General features: G+C 41.1%; 2 protein-coding genes across 4 annotated transcripts; one reads left to right on the plus strand and one right to left on the minus strand.

The window, feature by feature from the left end:
- Window positions 1-968: 968 nt before the first annotated feature.
- gde1 (glycerophosphodiester phosphodiesterase 1) lies at window positions 969-8,128 on the minus strand. Of its 2 annotated transcripts, XM_088341204.1 has the most exons (7): window positions 7,781-8,128; window positions 5,792-5,967; window positions 3,405-3,510; window positions 3,240-3,332; window positions 1,704-1,915; window positions 1,501-1,621; window positions 969-1,346 (listed from the first exon to the last, which is right to left on the minus strand). In XM_088341204.1, the coding sequence occupies exons 1-7, from the start codon at window positions 8,036-8,038 to the stop codon at window positions 1,029-1,031; spliced, it is 1,284 nt and encodes a 427-aa protein (XP_088197330.1). In that variant the 5' UTR covers window positions 8,039-8,128; the 3' UTR covers window positions 969-1,028. The 2 variants fall into 2 exon arrangements, with proteins under 2 accessions (XP_088197330.1, XP_088197332.1); XM_088341206.1 differs by having other exon boundaries at window positions 1,196-1,621; window positions 7,781-8,126.
- Window positions 7,768-11,906, plus strand: tmem186 (transmembrane protein 186). Of its 2 annotated transcripts, none has more exons than XM_088341208.1 (2): window positions 7,768-8,150; window positions 10,599-11,906. In XM_088341208.1, exon 2 carries the CDS (start codon window positions 10,665-10,667, stop codon window positions 11,256-11,258), a length of 594 nt encoding a protein of 197 aa, XP_088197334.1. In that variant the 5' UTR covers window positions 7,768-8,150; window positions 10,599-10,664; the 3' UTR covers window positions 11,259-11,906. The 2 variants fall into 2 exon arrangements, with proteins under 2 accessions (XP_088197334.1, XP_088197333.1); XM_088341207.1 differs by lacking the exon at window positions 7,768-8,150 and adding an exon at window positions 9,691-9,823.
- Window positions 11,907-12,180: the final 274 nt, after the last annotated feature.

The raw sequence follows: 12,180 nt of genomic DNA on the forward strand, positions 1-12,180 counted from the left end.
GAAGAGAGAGCTTTTATTTTGCTAGATTGGTGGATTTCCGCCCGAGAAACTCCACCGGGCGACCCCTCTGTGACGTCACTACACACGTGGGGGGCGGGGCTTCGTATTGCTTTTCGTCCGCGAATGAAAACGAAATTCAATTCGACGCCATTTATTGATACTTTATCGATACGGGATTCCTGATATCGCACGACAACCTTCCTTTCCATTCATGCGATCCATTGAAATGAACGCACATTTGTCGACTCGAGTGGAAAAAAACGAGTATTTCAACACAATGTAAACATAAGGCCATAAAAAAGAAGCTATTCCTAGCATGAATACCACGAGTCGGTCATGATATATAACCCGTTCTAATTCCACTCTTGAAGTTCGAAAATGATCCGATTTTAAAATGACCAATTACGGTAGAACCCCAGGATACAGTGACCCCAGCTTACAACGTTTTCCCTTGACAGTGTGGAATGAACATTTTTTTCCCCGACATATCACATCAACAACAAATTATTTTGGGATGATGATAACCATGGAACTGAAGCTTGCCCTTCTCAAGAAGTGTGAAGAAAATACCCGAAAGCTATTTGCCGATCTTCTCTCTTGCTGTCTGGTTGCTCTTTAAAGAAAAAATAATGACAAATAGCGTAGATATTCATTTGAATTGTCCTTGGTTTGGCTAGCACTAATGCTAAATAGATATCTAACAGGGAATTAGCAGAATTCATTTTTCAAAGCCGTGGCATTTTTTTTTTTTCCTATGTTAAAAGCTAGAATTTATTGATCTATGTGTCCCGAGACTTTCAGTAATGCTAATAGTAGCAAAAACATGATAACCGTGGAAACGAAGGTGGCCATTATCAAGAAATATGGCAAATGCAGATGTACTATTGGCCGAACGACATCCCACAATGCTCCCCTCGTTGTTCAGTTGCTATATAAATGAATATGTGGCGATAGAATGACAAATATCGTCGACAAAATGTCTGACGTTTATTTAAAAATGGAAAGGCAATAAGCAGAAATGATCTCATTTAAGACATTGACATTTTTTTTACATTGTAGAAGCTCATGTAACAAGCTTGAATTTGTTTCGCTACGGGTCCCGAGGCTTGTCGTGATGCTAAAAGGAGAAGGGAAAACATGATAACCGTGGAACCCGAGCCTGCGATGATCCAGAAATACAAATGCACTCCCTTGATGGAATATAGGTGTAACCGTTTGACGGTCGGGAACACGATGAAGAAGAAAAAGGCCATGAAATCGAGGAAATTGGCAGGTTCGAAATCGGTGTGAATTTGAATCCACCGTCGCCTCCTCCGCCGCATCCACCCGCTACTCCACTGGACCAGCTGAGCATCCGCACCAAAGGAAAACCAAACGTCATTCTTCCCTTTACGTGTGTTTTTATTGCACCGTATTTATCAGCTGTCAAAATGGTGGCAGTGACGCTAAAGGAAGAAGCCAATGGTCAGAGTATCAATAATGCGGTTGGCAGTCCTCTACCAAGCTATCGGTGATGTAGGCGACTTTGAGGACTTCCTGGTAGTATCGCTTCTCCGCGTGGTCGTTGAGGGTCCAGGCCAGGACCTCGACCCCCCGCCTCCTCCAATACTCCACCGAATCCCTGTCCGGAACAGAGCGCTCGGTAACGGAAAGCGGGACGGGAAAAAAAAAGGGATCCCGGACGGACGGGAGAAGGAACTCACGGCGAGACGAAATCCTTCTGCAGCAGGAAGGCGGAGACGCCGCACAGCTTCCACAGTAAGTGATGGTGCGCCCAGTCCAAGGTCACGTCCATCAAGGTCATCCACTGCTGTTTCCACGGCGACGCAAAGCGGGGGGAGCCGTCGCCGTAGCGACTCAGGCTCCAAGGCCGGTGGGTGAGCGCCGTTAATACCTCGGGGTCCTTCTGCCTCATCTGAAAAGGGGGGGGGGGGGGGGGGGGTGTTCGGAGGGGGAGGATTCCAATTGCCCAATTTCATCCAATTGCTAACATTTGACAAAACATTTTTGGGGTTATCTAAAAAATTGACCCCGTTTTGTGGAATGATACCGTGCAACCCAATTTTGTGGCTTGTTGAAAATCATTATTTTGGGTTTCAATTAACGATTTGATATTATAGGTTTGAAAAAAGATAAGGGACCAATGTTTGGGGAAAACCTCTGAACTAACGGCCCGATTCTTTCGGGATGAACCCAAAATGACCTCATTTAAGGGGGTTGTCTTAAGTCCAAGTCGGCTTTATTGTCAATTCTGTAGCAAACACAGAGAATTGAAATTGGGTTTCTCTCAGCCCCCAAGTGTCTAGAAGATCCAAAAACACACACGTAGACAGTACGACAGATAAATAGACACAAAAGTCATAAAAGTCATAAGTCGTTGACCCAATATTTGGGCTGCAAAAATTTGGGGAATTTTTTTCATACTCATCATTTAAAATTTTGGGTTTGAAAAAATACATTTTTGGAATGCTTTAATATTTTGGGTAGTGTTTAACATTTCCTGAAATTGATGTTTTAAACCCAAAGTTATTGAAAAAAAAAACACTTTTATTTGGGGTTTAAAGAAAAAAAAAAAGACCCAGTTTTGAAACATTATTTTTCACTAGCAACCTGATATTTTGGTTTGGAAACAAAATGACCCACTTTATAATATTTTTGAAAAAAAGATATATATATATATATATTTTAGCTATAAAAATACCAATTTTTTTTTTGCAGTTTTTTTTTTAGACTATTTTGGGTTTGGAACTAAAGGACCCAACTTTTTGCAATCATTTTAAACCAACAACCTTCATTCCCGGTGTTTTAAACCAAACAAAACTTGACAAACAAAAAAAAAACGTCAGACTTTTGCAGTTATTTGTGGTTTGTTTTGTTTTTTAAAGAAAAGAACCTAGTGTTTTTTCTTCTTGTAAACAAACTGACCCACTTTGTGGTGTTGTTTTTAGATAACCCAAAATGTTTTTATTCATTTAACTACAACGGGTCATTTGACGGTCTTGTGTTTTTGGACAAAGCAATTTAATTGGAGGGGACATCAACTGAAGTACTTGATGAGTCCACCCCTGCCTGACCCAAATTGGGTTATTTTCAAGAACCGTTTTCTTGATATATCGTTGGTTTTGACCACAATCGCCCGAAAAGAGCGAGATGGTTTCGTAACGAATGTCGGTACGGATGCCGTTCTCTCTTAAACCTCGGCGACGGACCGTATCGGGCTACGTTTCTCGCCTCCTGACCTTGTAAACGACCTTGGGTTGGAAGGAGCAGACGATGCTGCTGTTGTAGAGGACGGGATGCTTGCGGTAGAGAGCGGAGAGCGCCGCCGCCGCCTGCAAAAAGAAAAGGCCAGATTGTTTTGGTTTTTTCCCCCCGAGCGGGCGGGCGGCCATTTTGGACGGCACCTGGTCCGGGTGCCCTTTCACGTCAAAGTAGACGGCCAGCTTCAGTCGGAGGCATTCCTCCACCGCCTCCTCCAAGGTCGGGATCTTCTCCGCAGAAAATTTGGAACTGAAAAGAATGGAATTTCAAATATAATGGAAAAAAATAAGAGTCCTGGGACAAAAAGCCCAGATTTTTTTGGTATTCCTTCAAACCAACTTTATAACGGCCTCGCTATGGCAATTGTTTGAAATGAACGAGGCCGTCGTTTGGCTTTGTAACAAAAAGAAGCCTTTTTTTTGGGCGGTCGTATTGCTCACAATTTTTCATCAAGTTCCTTCTAAACAACATGACTCTCTTAGGGATTCAAAATTGATATTTCTTTCTTTTTTTTTTTTAAACAATTGACCCAAAATGCCCAGATTAGAGAATTGTTTCATCCTTATGAACTAGCCTTTATGTTTGACTGACTTACTTTTTGCTGTAGTTTCAAACCAACCCAATATATTGGGTTAGGAACAAAATGACCAGTTTTTTTTTGTTATTTTCAACAACAAAACAGCAATTATTTCAAACTAACAACCTACTTCTTTTGGCTTAAACAAAAACATAACCCTGTTTTTGCAGTTGTTTTCAACTTCTGATCCAATATCTTGGGTTTGGAACAGAATGACCCAATGTTTTGCCATTAATGATCTAAAAATCCAAAGATAACATTTTCTGTTTCAAACAAAAAATGACCCAACTGTTGTGGCTCAAAAACAGTAACAGTAAAACCCTACCTAACTAACAAAGTAAAATGGATGTCTTCAAAACCAAAGTTATTATTGTGTGTTGTTTTCAACTAACAACCAAATATTGTAGCTTGAAAAAAAATATATATATATACCCTTTTGTCGGTTCTTTTAAATGAATTGCTTAATGTCTTGGGTTTGAAAAAAGATGACCTTTTTTAATTTTATTACTTCCGTATTTTCCGCACTATAAGACGCACCGGATTATAAGGCGTTACGATGGAAACATCGACAAAACAGTCAGATGATTCAGTCCAACTTCTGACCCCCTTAACATTCCCAAAGCTTGCAAAGAAGCAAATACGTGTCGAGAACACGTGCGGATGCGGTGTCCGTACCATGTCACTCAAATGCATCGTTCCATCATTCGGAAGGTTGAAGTCTTGGGATTCAAGAAATGCCAACCATTCCTAAGTTTCTATTTTCTTTTTCGCTCGCAACTTTACTGTATATATGACAATAAACACTTGGAATTGAGTTGAATTTAAAAATAGACACTCCATTCCATCCGTTATCTGCACCGCTTATCACAGAAACATCGAGTTCAGTCTGAAACAAGATATATAGCCGGAGTAGCTCACCGAAGTCGTTGTGTTCATAATAATGTGCAGCCAATGTCCTCTTATATCCGTGAGGGTAGTAAATCCAGGAGAATACAATATTTACAAATACAGAATCAAAAAAAATGTTTTCTCTATGCCATCAGCCACGTGCTATACACATTCATCTTTTTCGGCCAATTGCAGGCTTTGTTTAAGCCAATGCCAGCCTGTAAATGATAAAAAGGATCCGCCCCTTGACCTCCAAATAACTTTAGCCAATAGTGATCCATTCAAATGATGATTGACACATTGGTTAGCCAATGAAACGCCGGTAAATAAATCCCAGCATACACCGCGTACTACTTGGCGTTCGGAGGAAAATCGAGTCGGCGGCTGCAAGTTAGTTGGAAAACTTTGCAATTTTAAAATTGATCCATAAATAAGGCGCACTGTATTATAAGGCGCATGGTCAGCTTTTGAAAAAAATGAAGGCTTTTAGGTGCGCCTTATAGTGCGGAAAATACGGTATTTTAAACTTACAGCCTATGCTCTTTTTGGTTTCAAATTAAAAAGTTACAGAATTTTTGCAGGTATTTTAAATAAATGACCCATTTTGGAGGGCTTTAAACTTCCTTTTGCAGTTGTTTTAAAGTAATGGCCCAACATCTTGATTTTTAAACATAATGACCAAATGTATGCCATTATTTTAAATTGATGACCAGTTGAAAACAAAATAAAAAAATCCAGATTTTTGCTGATGAGCCCTTTTTGGAGAGTTTCATACCTTCTTTTTGCAGTTGTTTTGAACTCATGACCCAATATTTTGGGTTCAGAATGAGATGACGATATTTTAAAACGAAATGGCCCGATTGTCATTATTTCTAACTACAGACCTCCTTTTTTGGGCTTCAAACGAAAAGATTTCCCAATATCTGTCTATTTAAACGAATGGCTCAATATTTTGGGTTTGAAACAAAAAGTTATTTTAAACGAAAGGCCTACCTTTTCCAGAATTAAAATCGGACGGTTAAAATGATATTAAAAAATAAATAAAAAAAGGGTGCCGGACCGGACCTGAGTCGATGCTTGGCGGCGGCGTCCAGTTTGGCCAAATCGGCAAATTTCAATCGCGTTAAGGATCCGGATCCGTTAGTGGTCCTGTCCACGGTTTCGTCGTGCATCAGGATGGGGACCCCGTCCGCCGAGAACTCCAAGTCCAGTTCCACCCCGGAGGCCCCGTTCTTGCTAGCCTGGCAACCACAATGAAATACTATTTTTTAACACAAAAGGAGAAAATGAGCCGTTTTAGCATTATGCAGGACAAGCAAACGTCATTTTTTCCTGAAATAATTCCTTTCAATTGATTTATAAAGACTTGAGACAAATAAAACCCCCAAAACCAAGTCAAATATCACCATTGTCAATAACGCAACGCCCACTAGAGTCCCGGGATACGGCGACCCCGCCTTATGACATTTTCCCTTTATGCCGTGGAATAACATGGTTTTTTCAGCCACTGGTTAAAGTATTATATATATATATATATTTCACACCCTTAAATTTAATTGTGTTCTGTAAAACAGTAGTTTCTTATATTTTCTCCATTCCCGACATGAGCGTATGCAGCACTTTTGCACGCCGAACTTGATTTCAATATTCATTTTTAACACGTGCAACTCACACTGCGGTGCTGTGAAACACACTTTTGCTATCGTCTTGAAATTAATATTGAAATTGTTTTTATTTTTAAAAATTGATAGTATTAGAATGCACTATATTCCTATCATTTTTTTGATGATTATTATTTTATTTATCATTTCAATTTTAATTTGGTGCTCAAAGTTTACAGGAAAAAACGAAAACAAAAATGATATCCCGGTCCATTTTGAGAAGTCAGTTTGAAAAGAGGACTAACTATGAAAGCCCAAAGTGTCTGCTTCAACCAAACAGAAAACAATCTTTTGAAACAAAAACATTTCACTTGTTATGATGCAATATGGCTATTCTTTTTCATCTCGTTTTATTCTGTTTTTCCATGTTTCTTTTTTGACAATCGATGCTAGAATTTAACAGTAATTATTGTAAACACCGGGCAGCACGGCGGCGCAGTGGTTAGCGCTTGTGCGGCACAGTTCATGTCATGGGAACCTGTCGTGGGTTCAAATCCAGCTCCAGGCTTCCTGTGCGGAGTTTGTATGTTCTCCCCGTGCTTGCGTGGGTTTCCTCCGGGCACTCGGGTTTCCTCCCACGTTCCAAAAACATGCATTTCAGGTGGATTGGCCGGTCCAAATTGTCCCTAGGTGTGAATGAGCGAATGAGTTGTCTGTCCCTGTGTGCCCTGCGATTGGCTGGCAACCAGTTCAGGGTGTCCCCTGCCCACTGCCCGGAGATGGCTGGGATGGGCTCCAGCTCCCCCGCGACCCTAATGAGGATAAGCGGTACGGCTAATGAGATGAGATGAGATGAGATTGTAAACACCAAAAAATAGCATTAAACGATAACTCAAAACCGCCTTTGAAACACAAACACATTTTGATAGAATGTAATATAATTTTTAAGCCTATAAAGCATCATTTTTCAATAGTTTATAAAAGATGTTATTGGGAGGCAAAATTTGTACTAAAAACGTTAAGCCCGCCATTCATGAACAGAAATAGATACTGTATATGATTTTGAAATGCCAAGTTTTTTTCTTAAATACATTGCAATGATGTAATACAGTACTGCTACAAGAACCCGTATTTCAATATTTTGTTGCTAGAAGTTTAAGGGAATTGAATCAAAACAAATAGAAAATCACCCACGGATTTCGCACGTCAATATGAAAAGAAAACTACATCTACGGAAGCTTAGAAGAGCCGAAATGCATAAATAAATAAACACAAGTTATTTGGTCATAAAGTAATACGTTTGCTCATGTTTAAAAGATCAAGTCGTTATCAAGATGTGTTTTAAAACTTTTAGAATAAGAAAATGATTTTGATGGATGGCACGATAACACTCTTTGGCTTCCGTACACCTCAGGTGTCGTAAAAATAAGCGAAGGGAGTCGCTTCGGCTTACCAGGCGAATGGCGGCCAAGGTGTTTTCGGGCGCGTCGTGTCCGCCTCCCCGGTGGGCCACCACGGCCACTTCCTCCGAAGCGGCCGGCCGAAAGAGCTGGCGGCTTCGGCCGGCGGGGAGTTGCGGGAAGCGGAAGGCGGCCATGAAGAGGTAAAGGCAGCCGGTGAGGACGCCGGACCAAATTGGACTTCGGCTGCCCAACAGGACCAAAAGGAAGAGCGCCGAATACAGCGTGACGTCATCGCCCAGCTGCAGCATGACGAGGTCCGCTTAGGTTCGGTTCGAAGGACGACTTGGAAGACTGCGGGAGCTCTGCCTTACGTCACTTCCGCTCATTGCTCTGTGACGTCATGCTTCGCGAGTAGCTAATGTATGTATTTTTTATTTTATTTTAGCTTCATACCCGTCAACCTCCTATTGGTAGAAAAAATGTAAAAGAATAAAAATTTTGATAGGAATAACGAGCCAAAATACATGAAGTTTCATAATTGAGCATTTTTTCAAATACTCATAGATGGAGAAATTTGTATTCTACATATCATGAGGCTTACCTAGCGGTGGTTAGCGCGTGTGCGGCACAGTTCTGAGGTCATGAGTGCGAATCCAGCTACCAACCTCCCTGTGTGCGGAGTTTGCATGTTCTCCCTGTGCTTGCGTGGGTTTCCTCCGGGCACTCCGGTTTCCTTCCACGTTCCAAAGACATGCATTTCCGGTGAATTGGCCGGTCCAAATTGTCCCTAGGTGTGAATGAGCGAGCGAGTTGTCTGTCCCTGTGTGCCCTGCGATTGGCTGGCAAGCAGTTGAGGGTGTCCCCCCCTGCTCACTGCCCGAAGCCGGCTGGGATGGGCTCCAGCACCCCCCGCAACCCTACTGAGGATAAGCGGTGGATGGATGGATGGATATTTACTGCTTTGATCATTTTTCTCGTTCTTGTTGTTTCCTTTCCTTTTTTTTTCTCTTTTTCTTTTGATCCTTTCTGATTTCATTTTTCTTCTTTCCAATTTGTTTCCATTTTTCTTTCTTTCCCCCTTTCATTTGAACCTTTTTTCTTTTTGAATGAAATAAATATACTGCATGGCTGTTGCAGTCACTTTGAGTCTCCGTATCCTTTCTTCCTCCTTGTGTTTTGTAGAACTCGTTTTAGTTGCATTGCACCATCCAGCGACACCCAGTGGTCAAATATTACAAACTGTCCCTTAAGACATCATTTATTTATTCTTTTTTTCTTTCTCTCTTGTAAAATGATCATGGTGTGAATTAAAAAGGGAATGCAGTAGTTTAAAATGTTGGAGGTGGTATTAGAGACCACCAGATGACAACTGTCACCTTTAATTTGTGAGCCGCTTAAAGGAAGTCGAAAAAGTACTTCCATGTTTTCCACGTTTGATGGATATGGACCCAATTTTTATTGTTTTTATGTTTAGTTACTTACCCTTTACCCTCGTTGTCGTTGTACAATACAGGGTGTCTAAAAAAATGTGCTCACTCTTTTTATGTGTTACAGATATCCTGAATTAGTGAAACAATGGCAGGAAATCAACTTAGTTTCGAAGAGAGAAAGTTTGTCCTGAATGCTATAGGAATTGCATTGAAATTGGAAATTGAAAGACAATGTCGTGATATTCCTAATGACATGTTTCGCGACGTTTACGAATCCCGTTATCAGCGTTGTCTCGACCATAATGGTCATCACTTTGAACATTTGCGAACATGATTCTTCAATTACATTTGTCTCATGTATTCGATGCTATTTCACTTCACTCTGTGTTCATAAATAAAGGCTTTCTCGTACATTTTTTGAGACACCCTGTAGCGTAAGTCAAGGACGAATACAGTAGTTTCAAAGTGCGTTGGTTATGATAGTGACCGCCAGAGGGCAGCTCTCTCTATATTGTGAGCCGCCTTCAGAAGGTCGAAGAAGTACTTCCGGTTGTCTTCTCGTGTCCTCTCCTGCAACTTAGCATGACATCGACAAAAGATTTATTATTTTAATATTTCTTGTCAGTAAAAATATTGTCAAAGTGTGTCCTGATGGCCGGCTTGGTAAGTAACTTGCTTATTAAAAATAGTCAATATTTACAGCACTTGTATTCAATTGAATTATATTGAATTTACCTTCTTTAAATGTTAGCTACGTGCGTTTTTTTTTCTTTTTTTTTGCGTTTCTTTCCTAATAATGTTTTTATTTTTACCCAGCAAGAACAATACAATACAAAACATAACAATACTCCGCCCTGGTTTATTCCTGGACGCTGGCTATTTCAGCTGAAAATGAAAATCTCCATTCTGATCCCTGAATTTACTTATTAATAACGACTTACCGTTTGGATGAACAGAAATGAACTGTAAAGATAAAACGCTTTTTCTACCCAATTCATAAAGCCAAATGATACATTGATAAGCTGATAAAATTCCCAACATAAATATATGCATATGTGTATTTGCATCAGAGCCGAAAATAAACGTGTCCTATGTAACTCTGGATCCATTTTTACAAGCGATTATCACACGCAAGTGTGCACAATCAATGATTGACTTTTGGAAAGAGAAGTCAAACATTGACAACTCTTTCACAATGTCTGAAAATTGGCCAAATTAAAATACACGGTGGTAGAGATACTAGAGCTGTAAACTGGTCATCCCCAAATCGCCACTTTTGGAAACGTTTACTTTTAGAAAAATGTGTAAAATACAATGTTTAGTTTTTTCAGATTATGGTCAAATTTGACACGGGATCAGGTAAGGCTTCAGATTGGGTTTGTAAGGGAAATTTACAGAATTGTTTAGGGGTGAATATATTCTTCCTGTTTCTTTCCAGATTTGTTCAAGATTGGTCACGAGGACCTTCCTGTCCTGTGCAAGAAACTCATCCAATCATCTCAGAATGGGTTCCTCCTTTTTGGTCCGCAGACCCCAATCCAAGTACGTAAACCTCCAGCAGGACCTCCGTGGACCTCCTTGTCCCCAAATCGCCGCCTCTTCCCGGTACTCGGACGATACGGCGCAGAAATACCAGATGATTTATACATTTCCCCTCATGAATTTGTTCCGAGCCGTTTCCAGGCTGAAATTACTCCAAACCGGGATGACGGTTTTGATCCTACCTCCCGTCTACGGGTTCTACGTGACGGGCGACCTTTCCTTTTTCCTAGTCGGCTACGCGACTGGGACGGCGCTTTTCGCCGGCGCCATGTTGTACACGGCCAGCTACTTTTTTCGGAGGTTGGTGGGGATCATGTACCTGGATTCCTCCGGCGGGATGCTCAAGGTGTCCCATTTGACTTTCTGGGGGAGACGCCGGGACATTTTGGTCCCCGTGGAGGACGTGATGACCGTGGCCGATACCGGGGACTCTTTTGAGGAGAGCGTCCTCAGACTGAAGCGCTACAGCACGCCTCAGACTTTCTATTTTTCCCTTCGCTTCGGGCGGGTGACGGACAAAGCGGCTTTCCAGAAGGTTTTTGGACCTTTGACGTGACGCTCCTTTAAACATTGACGGCTGACGCCTATTCGATGACGGATTCAAACTTTTGATCCTATTTTAACTGCACGCGTGGTTCGTGCTTGAAATCCTTGAAGACGCTTGAATTTTAATGTCCTGTTTTCAAGGAACGAAAAGTACTTGAACTTTGGGTGAAGCGCTCGTAAATACTTGAAATTGTTGCCACGTCTGCCTCTGGTGGCTTTGCTTTGCCGTCGCGTTCCTTCTTCCCCCTGATTAACGGCAGCTGGCGTTAGTTTGTACGGCATTAACCTGACGAAGCGTCATCGCCCCCTATGGGACAAGCGCACGCTAATGTAAAAGTAAGCTACTTATGAACATCATCTTTACACTTCCGTGTGGACATGTTTGCCTCAAAAATATTTACTCATGCATACACGATGTACTCAAGATCTAAAAAACATATGTCTTGATAATTGTACATGCAAGACTAAAAATAGATGGATAGCTTATTCATCCCCGTAGGGAAATTCACACTTCCAGCAGTATCCTTGTGTTGAAAATAAAACAATAATAAAGTAAAAGGAATATAATACATAAATACTCAATGTAACGTGTTGACATAGAGTATTTAGATAGTGCTACATAAAATACACACTGTAATAAAAATGCGGTAATATGCAATGTGGGGGTGTGGTTTCATGTGGGCTTTTACTCCTCTGGGTGGAGTTCAAGAGCTTCATGGCATCAGGAAGAAATGATCTCAGTCTGTCGGTGGAACAAGACTGATGGCAGTCTGTCGCTGAAGCTGCTCTTTCGTTTGGAGATGAAATGGCATATGTAAATGGCGGATATGTGATTCACACCAGATTTTTGCTTTAATCGTACTGGGAAGACTGAAAATCGGCCTTGAAAGTGCTTAAAAAGTGCTTGAATATGGCCGTGGAAAAGGTACGCG

The sequence above is a fragment of the Urocampus carinirostris genome, chromosome 8 (genome assembly GCF_059441175.1).
Source record: "Urocampus carinirostris isolate Australia breed hairy pipefish chromosome 8, RoL_Ucar_1.0, whole genome shotgun sequence".
Classification (NCBI taxonomy): domain Eukaryota; kingdom Metazoa; phylum Chordata; class Actinopteri; order Syngnathiformes; family Syngnathidae; genus Urocampus; species Urocampus carinirostris.

What these genes read in the sequence shown, in the direction of transcription:
- gde1 (XM_088341204.1), bottom strand. Translation starts at nt 8,038, where the DNA reads ATGCTGCAGCTGGGCGATGACGTCACGCTGTATTCGGCGCTCTTCCTT. An exon ending in GCCGCCAAGCATCGACTCAG is followed by an intron (nt 3,511 to 5,791) that starts GTCCGGTCCGGC and finishes CATTCTTTTCAG; the next exon opens with TTCCAAATTTTCTGCGGAGA. An exon ending in AACCCAAGGTCGTTTACAAG is followed by an intron (nt 1,916 to 3,239) that starts GTCAGGAGGCGA and finishes CCCCCTTTTCAG; the next exon opens with ATGAGGCAGAAGGACCCCGA.